Genomic DNA, 12,303 nt, shown 5'->3' with positions numbered 1-12,303 from the left:
GTGCAGGATGTGGACGAGATGCATTGGAGGGCATCTTTAACCATGTGGGAAGGGAAATTGCGGTTTCTAAAGAAGGAGGCCATCTGGTGTGTTCTGTGGTGGAACTGGTCCTCCTGGGAGCAGATATGGTGGAAGCGGAGGAATTGGGAATATGGGATGGCATTTTTGCAGGAGGTATAGCGGGAAGAAGTGCAATCCAGGTAGCTGTGGGAGTCGGTGGGTTTGTGAAAAATGTCAGTGTCAAGTCGGTCGTCATTAATGGAGATGGAGAGGTCCAGGAAAGGGAGGGAGATGTCAGAGATGATCCAGGTAAATTTAAGGTCAGGGTGGAATGTATTGGTGAAGTTGATGAATTGCTCAACCTCCTCGCGGGAGCACGAGGTGGCGCCAATGCAGTCATCAATGTAGCGGAGGAAGAGGTGGGGAGTGGTGCCGGTGTAACTACGGAAGATGGACTGTTCTACGTAGCCAATAAAGAGACCAGCATAGCTGGGGCCCATATGGGTGCCCATGGCTATCCCTTTGCTCTGGAGGAAGTGAGAGGATTCAAAGGAGAAATTGTTAAGGGTGAGGACCAGTTCAGCCAAACAAATGAGAGTGTCAGTGGAAGGGTACTGTTGGGAACGTCGGGAGAGGAAGAAACGGAGGGCTTGGAGGGCCTGGTCATGGTGAATGGAGTGTAGAGGGATCTAAATTAAACTCCTTCTGTCACTTCCTCTGGCAGCCCATTCCACACATGCACCACCATCTGTGTGAAAAAGTTGCCCCTTCGGTCTATTTTATATCTTTCCCCTCTCAGCCTAAACCTATGCCCTTTGGTTCTGGACTCCCCCATTCCTGGAAAAGACCTTGTCTATTTACCCTATCCATGCCCCTCATGACTTTATACACCTCTATAAGGTCACTCCTCAGCCTTTGATGCTCCAGGGAAAACAGTCCTAGCCTATTTCACCTCTCCCTATAACTCAAACCTCCAACCTCGGTAACAGCCTTGTAAATCTTTTCTGAGCACTTTCAAGTTTCACAACATCCTTCCGATAGGAAGGAGACCAGAATTGCATGCAATATTCTAAAAGTGGCCTAACCAATGTCATGTACAGCTGCAACATGACCTCCCAACTCCTGTACTCAATACTCTGACCAATAAAGCAAAGCATACCAAATGCCTTCTTCACTATCCTATCTACCTGCAATTCTACTTTCAAGGAGCTATGTACCTGCACTCCAAGGTTCAGCAACACTCCCTAGGACCTTACCAATAAGTGTATAAGTCCTGCTAAGATTTGCTTTCCCAACATGCAGCATCTCGCATTTATCTAAATTAAATTCCATCTGCCACGCCCATTGGCCCATCTGATTAAGATCCCATTGTTATCTGAGGTAACCTTCTTCGCTGTCCACTACACCCCCAATTCTGGTGTCAATACAAGAATTTAGATTATAGAGATTTATAATTTAGTAATGTTCGTTTTCTGCCATTGGTTTAAAAACAATCTGTTGGCAATAAATTGCTCTCTTTTATAAAGTTCAGAATCTGTTGGGTTTCTCTTTTATCTTGGGTTTGTTGCTCGGGTAAGCTGGGAACTTTGATCAATTTATTTCACAACTCCAGAAATGGTGGGGCTTGATTTTCAGTGCACTACACCAATGAGTCGTGACACTCAGTACAAAAGAAATCTGTATACAGTAGTACTCAAGGATTTAATTGGAGACTACGGTGAGGAACAATGTCAATGATGATGAAATCACTTCACAGTATAATGTCAGCAAGACAGGTCCTGGATCAAACACAGAAAATTGCTGGAAAAGTTCAGCAGGTCTGGCAGCATCTGTGAAGAACAATCAGAATTAACGTTTCAGCTCCAGTGACATAGAACATAGAACATAACATTGCAGCCCTTCGGCCCTCGATGTTGCATCAATCTGTGGATCCTATCTGAAGTCCATCCAACCTACAGCATTCCATTTTTGTCCATATTCGTATCCAATGAACATTTAAATGCCCCTAAAGTTGGTGAATCTACTGCTGTTGCAGGCAGTGCGTTGCACGCCCCTACTATTTTCTGAGTTAAGAAACTATCTCTGACATCTGTCCTATATCCATCACCCCTCAATTTAAAGCTATGTCTCCTCGTGCTGGCCATCACCAACCAAGGAAAAAGGCTCTCACTGTCCAACCTATCTAACCCTCTAATGATCTTATATGTCTCAATTAAGTCACCTCTCCTTCTCTCTAATGAAAATAGCCTCAAATCCATCAGCCTTTCATCATAAGACCTTCTCTCCAGACCACGCAACATCCTAGTAAATCTCCTCTGAACCCTTTCCAAAGATCCCACATCCTTCCTGTAATGCAGTGACCAGAACTGTACACAATACTCCAAATGTGGCTGCACCAGACCTTTGTACAGCTGCAGCATGATCTCATGGTTCTGAAACACAATCCCTCTATCAATGAAAGCTAACACACCGTATGCCTTCTTAATAACCCTATCAACCTGGGTGGCAACTTTCAAGGATCTATGTACCTGGCTGCTGAGATCTCTCCGCTCATCTACACTACCAAGAATCATACCATTAGCCCAGTACTCTGCATTCCTTCCAAAGTGAATCACCTGACACCCTTTCATATTAAACTCCATTTGCCACTTCTCAGCCCAGCTCTGCAGCTTTTCTATGTCTGTCTGTAACCTACAACATCTTTCAACACAATCCACAACTCTACCTACCTTCAGGTCATCCGCAAAATAATTAACCCATCCTTCTATGCCCTCATCCAGCTCATTTATAAGTATGACAAACAACAGCAGACCAAAACAGATCCTTGCGGTATCCCACTAGTAACTGAACTCCAGGATGAATACTTCCCATCAACAACGACCCTCTGTCTTCTTTCAACTAGCCAATTTCTGATCCAAACCACTAAATCAACCTCAATCCCATGCGTCTATATTTTGTGCAATAGCCTACTGTGGGGAACCTTATCAAATGCCTTACTGAAATCCATATAAACATCAACTGCTTTACCTTCATCTATCTGTTTGTCACCTTCTCAAAGAACTCAATAAGTTTTGTGAGGCTCAAAACCGCATTGACTATCCCTAATCAACTTATTCCTTTCTAGATGATTATAAATCCTATTTCTTATAAGCCTCTCCAACACTTTACCCACAACTGAAGTAAGACTGTCAGGTTTACAATTTCCAGGATTATCTCTACTCCCCTTCTTAAACAAGGGAACAACATTTGCTATCCTCCAGTCTTCTGGCACTATTCCTGCAGACAATGATGACCAAAGTTCAAAGCAAAAGGCTCGGCAATCTCCTCCCTGGCTTCCCCGAGAACCCTAGGATAAATCCCATCTGGCCCAGGGGCTTATCTATTTTTACACTTTCCAGAATTGCTAACCCCTCCTCCTTATGCACCTCAATCCCATCTAGTCTCAGCATTCTCCTCGACCATTCTATTGTGAAATACTGACGAAAAGTATTCATTTGTCGCTTCCCCTATCTCCTTTGACTCCACACACAACCTCCCACTACCATCCTTGATTGGCCCTAATTTTACTCTATTCATTCTTTTATTCCTGATATACCTATAGAAAACCTTAGAGATTTCCTTGATCCTATCTGCCAACAACTTCTGATTAAGGATGATCAGCTATGATCATATTAAATGGTGGTGCAGGCTCGAAGGGCAGAATGGCCTACTCCTGCATCTATTGTCTATTCTCATGTCCCCTCCTGGCTATTCTTAGCTCTCTCTTTAGGACCTTTCCTCAGAACTAGTCAATCTAGTCAAAAGATGCCCAGGATAAGGTGAAATTCCAACTTGTAACTCTGGATTAGCCAATCTCATTCCAGCTTGTCATCTGACCACACCAACAAATTTGGAGCTGTGTTAGCCCATGCCACAGCATGGAATCATGGGCAAGCTATCATTTGATATCATCATATATATCTCTATGCTAAACCCTGCAAGTATAGCTGAAAAATCTGTTGAATCCCTGGCTGCTCACCTTTCTAAGCTGAAATTGCAAAGACCAAAGAGATTCTGCAGAAGTTTGCACTGCTGAATAAAAGTACAGAAAGCATGTTTGACTGCATTGATGATATGGCAGACTGTGTCGCACTCATCTGAAGAAAACATGCCAAGTGGGAAAAGATAAATACATTTTCCCCACAGGTATCTTCCAGACCTTTTCAGTGCCTTTTACTGCGCAAGATCCAGCAATTATAAATAGTGAGCAGATTGAAAAATAAATAATTTTCTCAAATATTTACAGTGTCCCTTTTTTTTGACATAGAACGTATTTGTCAGCAAAACAGAGTTGCATAGGGACCTTCTTGATGATCTTGAGGCTCCACATAACAAAGGTTTGTGGGTGCACGTGCTGCAATTCAATTTATTGTAATTTTATTATACCTTAATTGAAGTTTAATTGTTTGTTTACAGGTGGTAACTGGGCCCACCATTTATCTTACATCGAACAGGTTTCTGGTGTCTAAGTTGTATACTTGATCTTCAAATAAATAATCTCTTACCTGCCAAATGATGATGTTGTATAAACTTTCCAACCTCCTTCTCTTTGCAATGGAGTTAAATTTGCATCAAGTTTATAATTGAAATTTAATGTCCACCTGTCTGTGTATTGCAGTTCACCCACACATCTAGAGAATGTGTCAATCCAAGGATTTGTTCTTTGCATTCGTGCCATTTTTCTAATGTTATATGATTAAAAAAAAGTTGTGTGAACACATAACATGCTTAAGCAAAATGCAGTGCTTAAATTAACCAATCCCGCACTCTCAGTAGACAGCTGAAACCAAGAGGGACCTTGGTCAGAGCAGTGTAGCCATAGAGCTTTTTGTCATTTATTTGAAACATACGCAGTACAAGTGTAGCTCCATGACTGAGGCAGAGGATGAATATATCCAAATATCATGAAATACATCTTACTGATTTTATTTTATAAAGGACTAATGGATTATCAAGGGAATAAAGGACAGGAGAATTGAAAGTCTTTGGCAGTGCCATTTCTCTGGCATCTTGGGCAATTTAGCATGGCCAATCCATCTAACCTGCACACCTTTGGACTATGGGCGGAAACTGAAGGATCCGAAGGAAACCCACACAGTAATGGGGAGAATGTGCAAACTCCACACAGCAGTAGCCCGAGGGTGGAATCGAACTCACATCCCTGGTTCTGCGAGGCAGTAGTGCTAACCATAGCCACTGTTTCGAATTCACTGGATATCCCTCCTATTCAGTTTTTAATTTGCTCAGTGATTCTGAAGCAATTCCTAATGTTAGAGTAAATAAGAACAAACTGCTAAAAATGGAGCGATTGGGTTTGAATCAGATTTTAAAATCTCAATACTGACTCAAAACCATTCACTTTCAGAATTAACAGCGATGGAACTAAGAGTAGACAGCCATTTCAGTACCAGGTGGCAGGTTGACAATTTAAATATTACAATGAGGCTGAAAGTCTCAGATTTAGTCAGTTTTATTGATTTATTTTTCTGTGGCTTCTTTTGTCACACAGCACGTTATTGTGTATAAAAATGATAGAAGTAGGCTCGGTTGTGGCATTCAAAACAAAAATTGGCTGACTTCTTGAAAGGATATAAGGTACAAGATTGTGGAAAGGGAGTGGGATTAATTGGTTATCCACTGATCCCCTGTATCTGGCAGTAAGAAAGTGAGCTGCAAGTAATGCTGGGGAGGATGAAGGTTTATGCAGAGAAATTGGCTGAAATTGGAGAAAATGTATCCCAATTCCCAATGTTCTCTTTGTTGTCAGTATCATTGAATATAAAGGAAAAATGAATACCAATTACTTCCATTGCTTTCTCCTCAAAAAGATGGGGATAGCCACTCAAAGGGTCTCCCTTTGTTGGAATTATTTATCAATTTTCCTATGTAAACATAAAGGAAATGTGGGATGGGCCAGTAGTCAATCTGTATGGGAGAAGTGAAGTAAGAGGGACATAACATTGTTAAAGTGAAGGAAGGGGCTTTTGGATTGGCCTATGACACAATTGTGTTAACTGTATTTGTGGCAATTGAAGTAGAGTCACCTTTAACAAAAGTGCAAAATGCAGATTCGGTTGGAAGCTTTGATTCAAGAGAGTTCTATAAAAGGGGAGCACTGGAGAACCTGATTACAAAATCCTAGAGCAGGGGACAGCAATCATTTTTATCTAAACAGTATTTTTATTATTAAAAAAAACATAGAATGGTGGTCACAAAGAAATGATGGCATTTTCAAACCTAATGCACAGCAAGTTGCCAAGTATTTAGTTCAAATGCAAAATTTTTATGTATTATAAATAAAATACTGCATTGCATTTATGTATCAATTAAAAGAGCTGAAAAATTTAATTCAAGTTGAAATCACTGTCTGTTTTATCACTGAAAACAGAAAATGCTGGAAATTGCAGCTGGTCAGGTAGCATTCATGGAGAGAGAGCAAGCTAGCATTTCGAGTCTAGATGACTCTTCATGAACGCTGAAGGTAGCATCGACTCGAAATGTTAGCTTGCCCTCTCTCTGGATGCTACCTGACCCGCTGTGATTTCCAGCACTTTTTGTTTTCAGGACAGATTCAGCATCTGCAGTAATTTATTCCTATCTGAGATATTAATTTTATTGACATTTTTTACATTTTTTTGTTTCTTTTTGAATTGTAGAATATTTATTGTTCAGGTTTGTGTCAATTTGCCTGAATTATGTATAAGCATATTAATTTAATGTAAAACAACGCATTAACATTTTGAATAAATGCATAAACATACGTAACTGAAATAATTCCATAAGACCATAAGACACAGGAGCAGAAATTAGGCCATTCAGCCCATCAAGTCTGCTCCACCATTCAATCATGGCTGATAAGTTTCTCAACCCCATTTTGCTGCTTTCTCTCTGAACCCTTGATTCCTTTGATACTCAAGAGCCTATCTATCTCAGTCTTAAATATACTCAATGAATGATCTGGCCTCCACAGCCTTCTGTTGCAATGAATTCCATAGGTTCGACACTCTCTAGCTGAAGAAGTTCCTCTTTATATCTGTTATAAAAGATCTTTACTCTAAGTCTATGCCCTCGGGTCCTAGTCTGTCTTACCAATGAAAACATCTTCCCAACATCTACTCTGCCCAGCCCATTCAGTGTTCATTTTTTCTGTGTTTTTTACTAATATGTTTTGTAATATGTGGAATTTTATTCCTATAATTTTTGTCAGCAAAGTCATCTTTAAGAAAAACTGCAACTTAAAATGCATAGAATTACAATTTTCACAGCTATACAATTAGTAATAAAAAGCTGCACAGGTGCATAGAAAAAATTATTTTCACAGCTTTGTTATAAATTATAATTGTCAGAAGTTTAAACCCTGTTCCTCAAACCAAAGACATTATCTATAACTATAGTATTGCCATACCATTCAAATAGGTTTACTTACAGTATAATCATATTTTTCAGAAAAGTAATTATTTGAAACCATTAAGTGCAAAAGAATGTTTGTCCACAGTAAAAGACATAGTTCTTATTAGACTTGATTTAATTTTTTTAGCCTTCTCATTATAAGGTAATCTCACTGAAAAAGTTTGAGGACTGCATTTGAGATGAAAGGAGCTGCATGTGCTCCTGGAGCAACGCATTCCAGAACTGGGCTCTTGCAGGTCGGCTGGCATGTACACCCTAGGAATCTGTAGACATTCGATGCAATGAAACAGCACCTCTAAACAGACCGAGGTAAGCCTTTCTGTTTATGCTCAGATAGAGGAATTGAAGTAAGAATCACACATAATCAAATAAATACAATTCCATGGAATAACAGAAGCCTTTACCTTTTTGACAATACGTTTCTCCCCTGCAATAAAACAGCTTGATCAGAAAGCAAATTCTTTTCACTATAGAAAACAGTTAAGTATTTTATTGTGGCAAAGAGTTGTCGACTTTTAGGTATGCAATTCAGTGAGGCGGAGTTTATCAACAACATGATAGGTTTCACTTTTCTTATGTCATTTCCAAGAAATCACATGACTGTAGACTTATTCTAATTTCACTTTTGTGACTCTCTCCTAAGCAATCCTGAAAGATTATAAGAATTTAATTAATACCATCATAGCAAAACTCAATAACATTGGGAATAACCCTAACGTGATCAGCCAGTTGCATTTTAGCACTCTGCACAATTTTACTTTAATTTGATTTCAATATGTGAAACATGGATTGTATTAAAATTTTCCAGAATATCACATTGTTTATCTGTGTTCCCTATAGGCCCTGGGCCTCAGATTACCTTCAGTAACCGTTGATTTTACAGAAGGGATTTCCAGTGATGTAGGTGCCTCCTGTGTCTGGTAGAAGGGAAAATAGTTTAACATTTTGTGTAGTGGTAGGAAATTGAATCTTTTTAAACACATTGCTGGCAAAATTGGAAAGAACTGCAGACTCACTGTTGACTTCTTTGCTGAAATTGTGGACACATTGGTTCATGCTCTTTGTATTTACAGTTTTTAATCAAAACAAATAAAATCTTGGGAGTTTTATGAGATGGTCAAACAATAAATAACTTTGTAAACTCTTCTTTAGTTCAGACCAAATATAAAGTATTTATAGATTATTACGGTCGATATTACATTAGATCTTCAGATCTTTTGGTCAATGTTTCTGCCTCCTCTTTGTAAAGTAAAAGTTTAATGCTTAATTTGTATATAGTTGATCCACATCATTTGTGATTCAAGAAATGACATTACAATCAATATTAGAGAGACAATTCTATATTTATCTCATACCAAGCCTTATCCTATTAATATTTTGTGAATATTTAATGAAAGGTAAAGTAGCCAACAGCCTAGTTTTTAACCATCTGAGTTGATCCTGACCAAGGACTCTTCTAAAACTCACTATCATGATTACAGACTGTCAGTCACAAGATTTTCTTGTCTTCTTACAGCTATCACATTTAAATATGGCAAAGATGATTAAGTACTCATTTCACATTTACACCTTAAGGCCTGTATCTGTTAGTTTGTCATTTGTTTCCGTGATGGGCCCATCGTCCTGATCATCCAGAGTACCACCTTCCTTAGGTTTTATTTCTGACCCTTTAGAAGAAGGTGAAGTAGCAGTACTTGTTGCTGCACAAAGGTCTCTGACACATCCCAACCTCCCCTCTATATATTTATCAAAGTCCTATTCCTCTGCCTACCACTCTGTGACCCCTGTGCTTGCTTGATGGCCTTTCATTTCTGTTTACCTAAATCTGAGTTACAACAGCGGCTTGCTTCCATTTTATTCAGTTTCACTTTCTATTTCCTCATCTGTTAGTGCACTATCCTAGGAGAACAGAGTTGGGATATTAATAGTCTGTGATAAAAGGGCAATGTTGTACAAAAATGCAACATTTATAGGTAAAGAAAAGGACCAATTGTATAAGTCATTCAATAATTTTTTAAAATGGATTTGTTTTTTGCACATATTTCTGAAATTTTCTGCATTCCAGAAATTCTGCATTCTGTCCAGATACTCAATGTTTACAGCACAGGAGGCTATTTAGCCTATCGCCTCCATGCCAGGGGTATGGGGAGAAAGTGGGAATTTGGCATTGAGAGAGAGGATCAGTCATGAGCATATTGAATGGCAGATCAGGCTCAAAGGGCCAAATGGTCTGCTCCTAGTTTCTGTATTCAGGCTGGTTTGCTTTGTTGTGCAGGATGTAGAATGAGGGATATTTTTCACCACTCACTCCACCTCAACTGTAAAGGCGATGCTGCACTGACCAACATCCAGCAAGTCTACCCCACAGCTATGATGCAGTGCTGGCAGCCTTATGGAGGTGAGGACTGGACTTTCACCTCTCTGTGGACGGAAGACCTTCCCCACCGGCCCCAACTCGAGGGTTATCAACCAATTGGTCTCCAGGAGATCTGGCAGTGCCAAAACTGAATGTTGGAAGTAATCTCCAGAATGAAGACAGCTATGACATCTGGATCCAGGTAATCCTGGGGTTTTAGGCAGCTAGTAAGTAGGATTCCTGGGAATGGGGAGGGAGGGAGAGGGCAGAGAGAAAAGAACAAAATGGGGATTAAATCTTATGGGGAGCTGTCCCCTGTTTGCACCAGGGCAATCCCCAGTTAATGTGGTCCACTTTCTTGCTGGCTTTTCAAAGAAGTATTTTATAAAACTGCCTTCTAACTCATGCCCATGGGCCAAGGCCAACGTATTATGGAGTGAGCAGCATATTTCAATCAACGGGTATATTAACAAACTCAACTTTTCGGTATTTATTTTTTTGAAAATGTGTTGGGCTGCTTATTTTGGTGTCTGTCGGCTATGCACTGGTAGTGGATCAGGGATAGGAAGATGGTGGGCTAGCCACACAACATATTTTCAGTCTGTTTCCACCAAAAACACTTACATCATAAAGAGTGACAAGATGCACAGGCATTTGATTAGAATTTTTAAACTCTGCAGTGAAAATCATGTATATGCAATTACAAAAAGTACAAAAGTGATGCATGTCAGTGTCAGACTTTGCTGGCAGTTCCTGTCATATGCATTTCTGAATAAGATGACTGATTTTACTTTTGTTTCCTTTTAACATGTACAGCTAACAGACGAAACTTTACTTGTTTATCCATGCCAGCTGCCTGAAGGTGTGGTTTGTTTTGATGACTTCGCAAAGATTTGAATCCCTAAATATCTAATTTGGTTCAGTCTGTTGACGTTATTCAATAGTATCAGACCAAGTTGAGGAAGTGTGAGCTTATTTATTACTGTGGTTCCCAATGCAAGGGCAGTTTTACTATGATAGTAAGGAAGGAGATGCAAGCTAACAGGTGAGACTGAAAAATTGACTGAGAATTGGAGACAGCTTCTTAGAGATTTTGTTTTTATAGTGTCTTTGAGATTTTAGCCAAAAGAAAATGAACGCCAACTGGGTTCGATTGTTTAACAATGAAGTATCGGATTTGGAATATTCCGATCACTGGAATATTATAAGAGATGACAACTTATTACCATCGAGATCACCCACAGGATGGAATTTCTATAAGACATCTTCATTTGCAAGGTATGAAGTATGTATAACTGAAAACAAGGTCAGAATCTGTTTATCCGACCTGGTGTAATTGAGGTATGAAAACAGAAATCAGTATTCTCTAAGGAAAGAGTAGAATTAATGAAGTGAATTCCCTATTGTGGGTGTCGGAGAAATTACTCAATTGAACAGAGACCACACAGGCACGGATCGGGTGAAATTGACAAACTGTTTATTGTAAGCGATATCGCTGGAAGAGAAATTGACTAAGCTGACACAGAACTGACAGACAGTCTGTACAGGTAAACCAAGGGTTCTCCTCCTCAAGCAGTGGGCACAGGAAGTTTTTATAGGGGTACAGTAATGTAATGTGAATTTCAGTACAGTCAGGAGTAAAACACAATCAATGGGAGGACAATCAGCCGTCTGTTGGCAGCAATCAGTCTGTGATTGAGTTAGGAGATTCTGATCCTCTGTGACAGTAGGTGCTAATGTCTCTCATCCTGGCATCAATGGGTTTCCATTGTGGTTAGTCCGCAAGCGAGGTACCTTGGTGCCTTTCAGTCTGAGCACCCTCTATGGAGTTCCAGTATGTGTGAGGAGCGAGGATATCCTTAGGGCTTCAGGAGTAGTTGGGCTTACCGAAGGCTGGGAAGTTTATTGTCAGGCTCTGTTGGGAAGTGTATTCCCCAGTCTGGAAGTGGCTTGAGTCATTTTCTGTTTGCTGCCCAGTGTCTTAGTTAGCTAGATTAGAATGGTGCTGGAAAAGCACAGCACATCAGACAGCATCCGAGGAGCAGTAAAATCGACGTTTCAGGCAAAAGACCTTCCTGATGAAGGGCCTTTGCCCGAAACGTCAATTTTCCTGCTCCTCAGACGCTGCCTGACCTGCTGTGCTTTTCCAGCACCACTCTAATCTAGACTCTGATCTCCAGCATCTGCAGTCCTCATTTTCGCCTTCTCTAAGTTAGCCTGTTTGGTCAAGGCTGAGATACTTTGGGTAGTTTCTGTTGTGGCTTAAGCAGACATGGTTCCTTATGCTCTTTGTGGCCATGCTGAGAGTGGACAGGGGAGTGGATTTCTCCCACAGTGGACTTCTTTAATAACTGCTAAACAATCCTGTTATCTGAAACTCCGCTATCTCAACTTACCAGGAATTTGTAAGTGACGCAATGCATTTTCTTTGGTTCTGACAAGAATTAGAACTGAAAATGTGATGCTGGAAAAGGGCAGCAGGTCAGGCAGCATCCAAG

At 40.2% G+C, this 12,303-nt stretch overlaps 1 protein-coding gene across 1 annotated transcript in view; it reads right to left on the bottom strand.

Annotated features, from left to right (window-relative positions):
- Positions 1 to 7,982, bottom strand: part of LOC122547944 (receptor-transporting protein 3-like) — a 23,673-nt gene extending 15,691 nt beyond the window's left edge. Inside the window, exons 1-2 of the mRNA XM_043686505.1 lie at positions 7,854 to 7,982; positions 4,545 to 4,721 (exon numbers count right to left, since the gene is read on the bottom strand). Coding sequence (XP_043542440.1) covers positions 4,545 to 4,717 — 173 coding nt within the window. The 5' untranslated portion in view covers positions 4,718 to 4,721; positions 7,854 to 7,982. The remainder of the gene's footprint in view (positions 1 to 4,544; positions 4,722 to 7,853) is intronic.
- Between the last annotated feature and the right edge of the window lie 4,321 nt (positions 7,983 to 12,303).

This window comes from Chiloscyllium plagiosum, unplaced genomic scaffold, assembly GCF_004010195.1.
Source record: "Chiloscyllium plagiosum isolate BGI_BamShark_2017 unplaced genomic scaffold, ASM401019v2 scaf_8142, whole genome shotgun sequence".
NCBI lineage: Eukaryota > Metazoa > Chordata > Chondrichthyes > Orectolobiformes > Hemiscylliidae > Chiloscyllium > Chiloscyllium plagiosum.
This window is presented reverse-complemented; position numbering and strand designations above follow the sequence as displayed.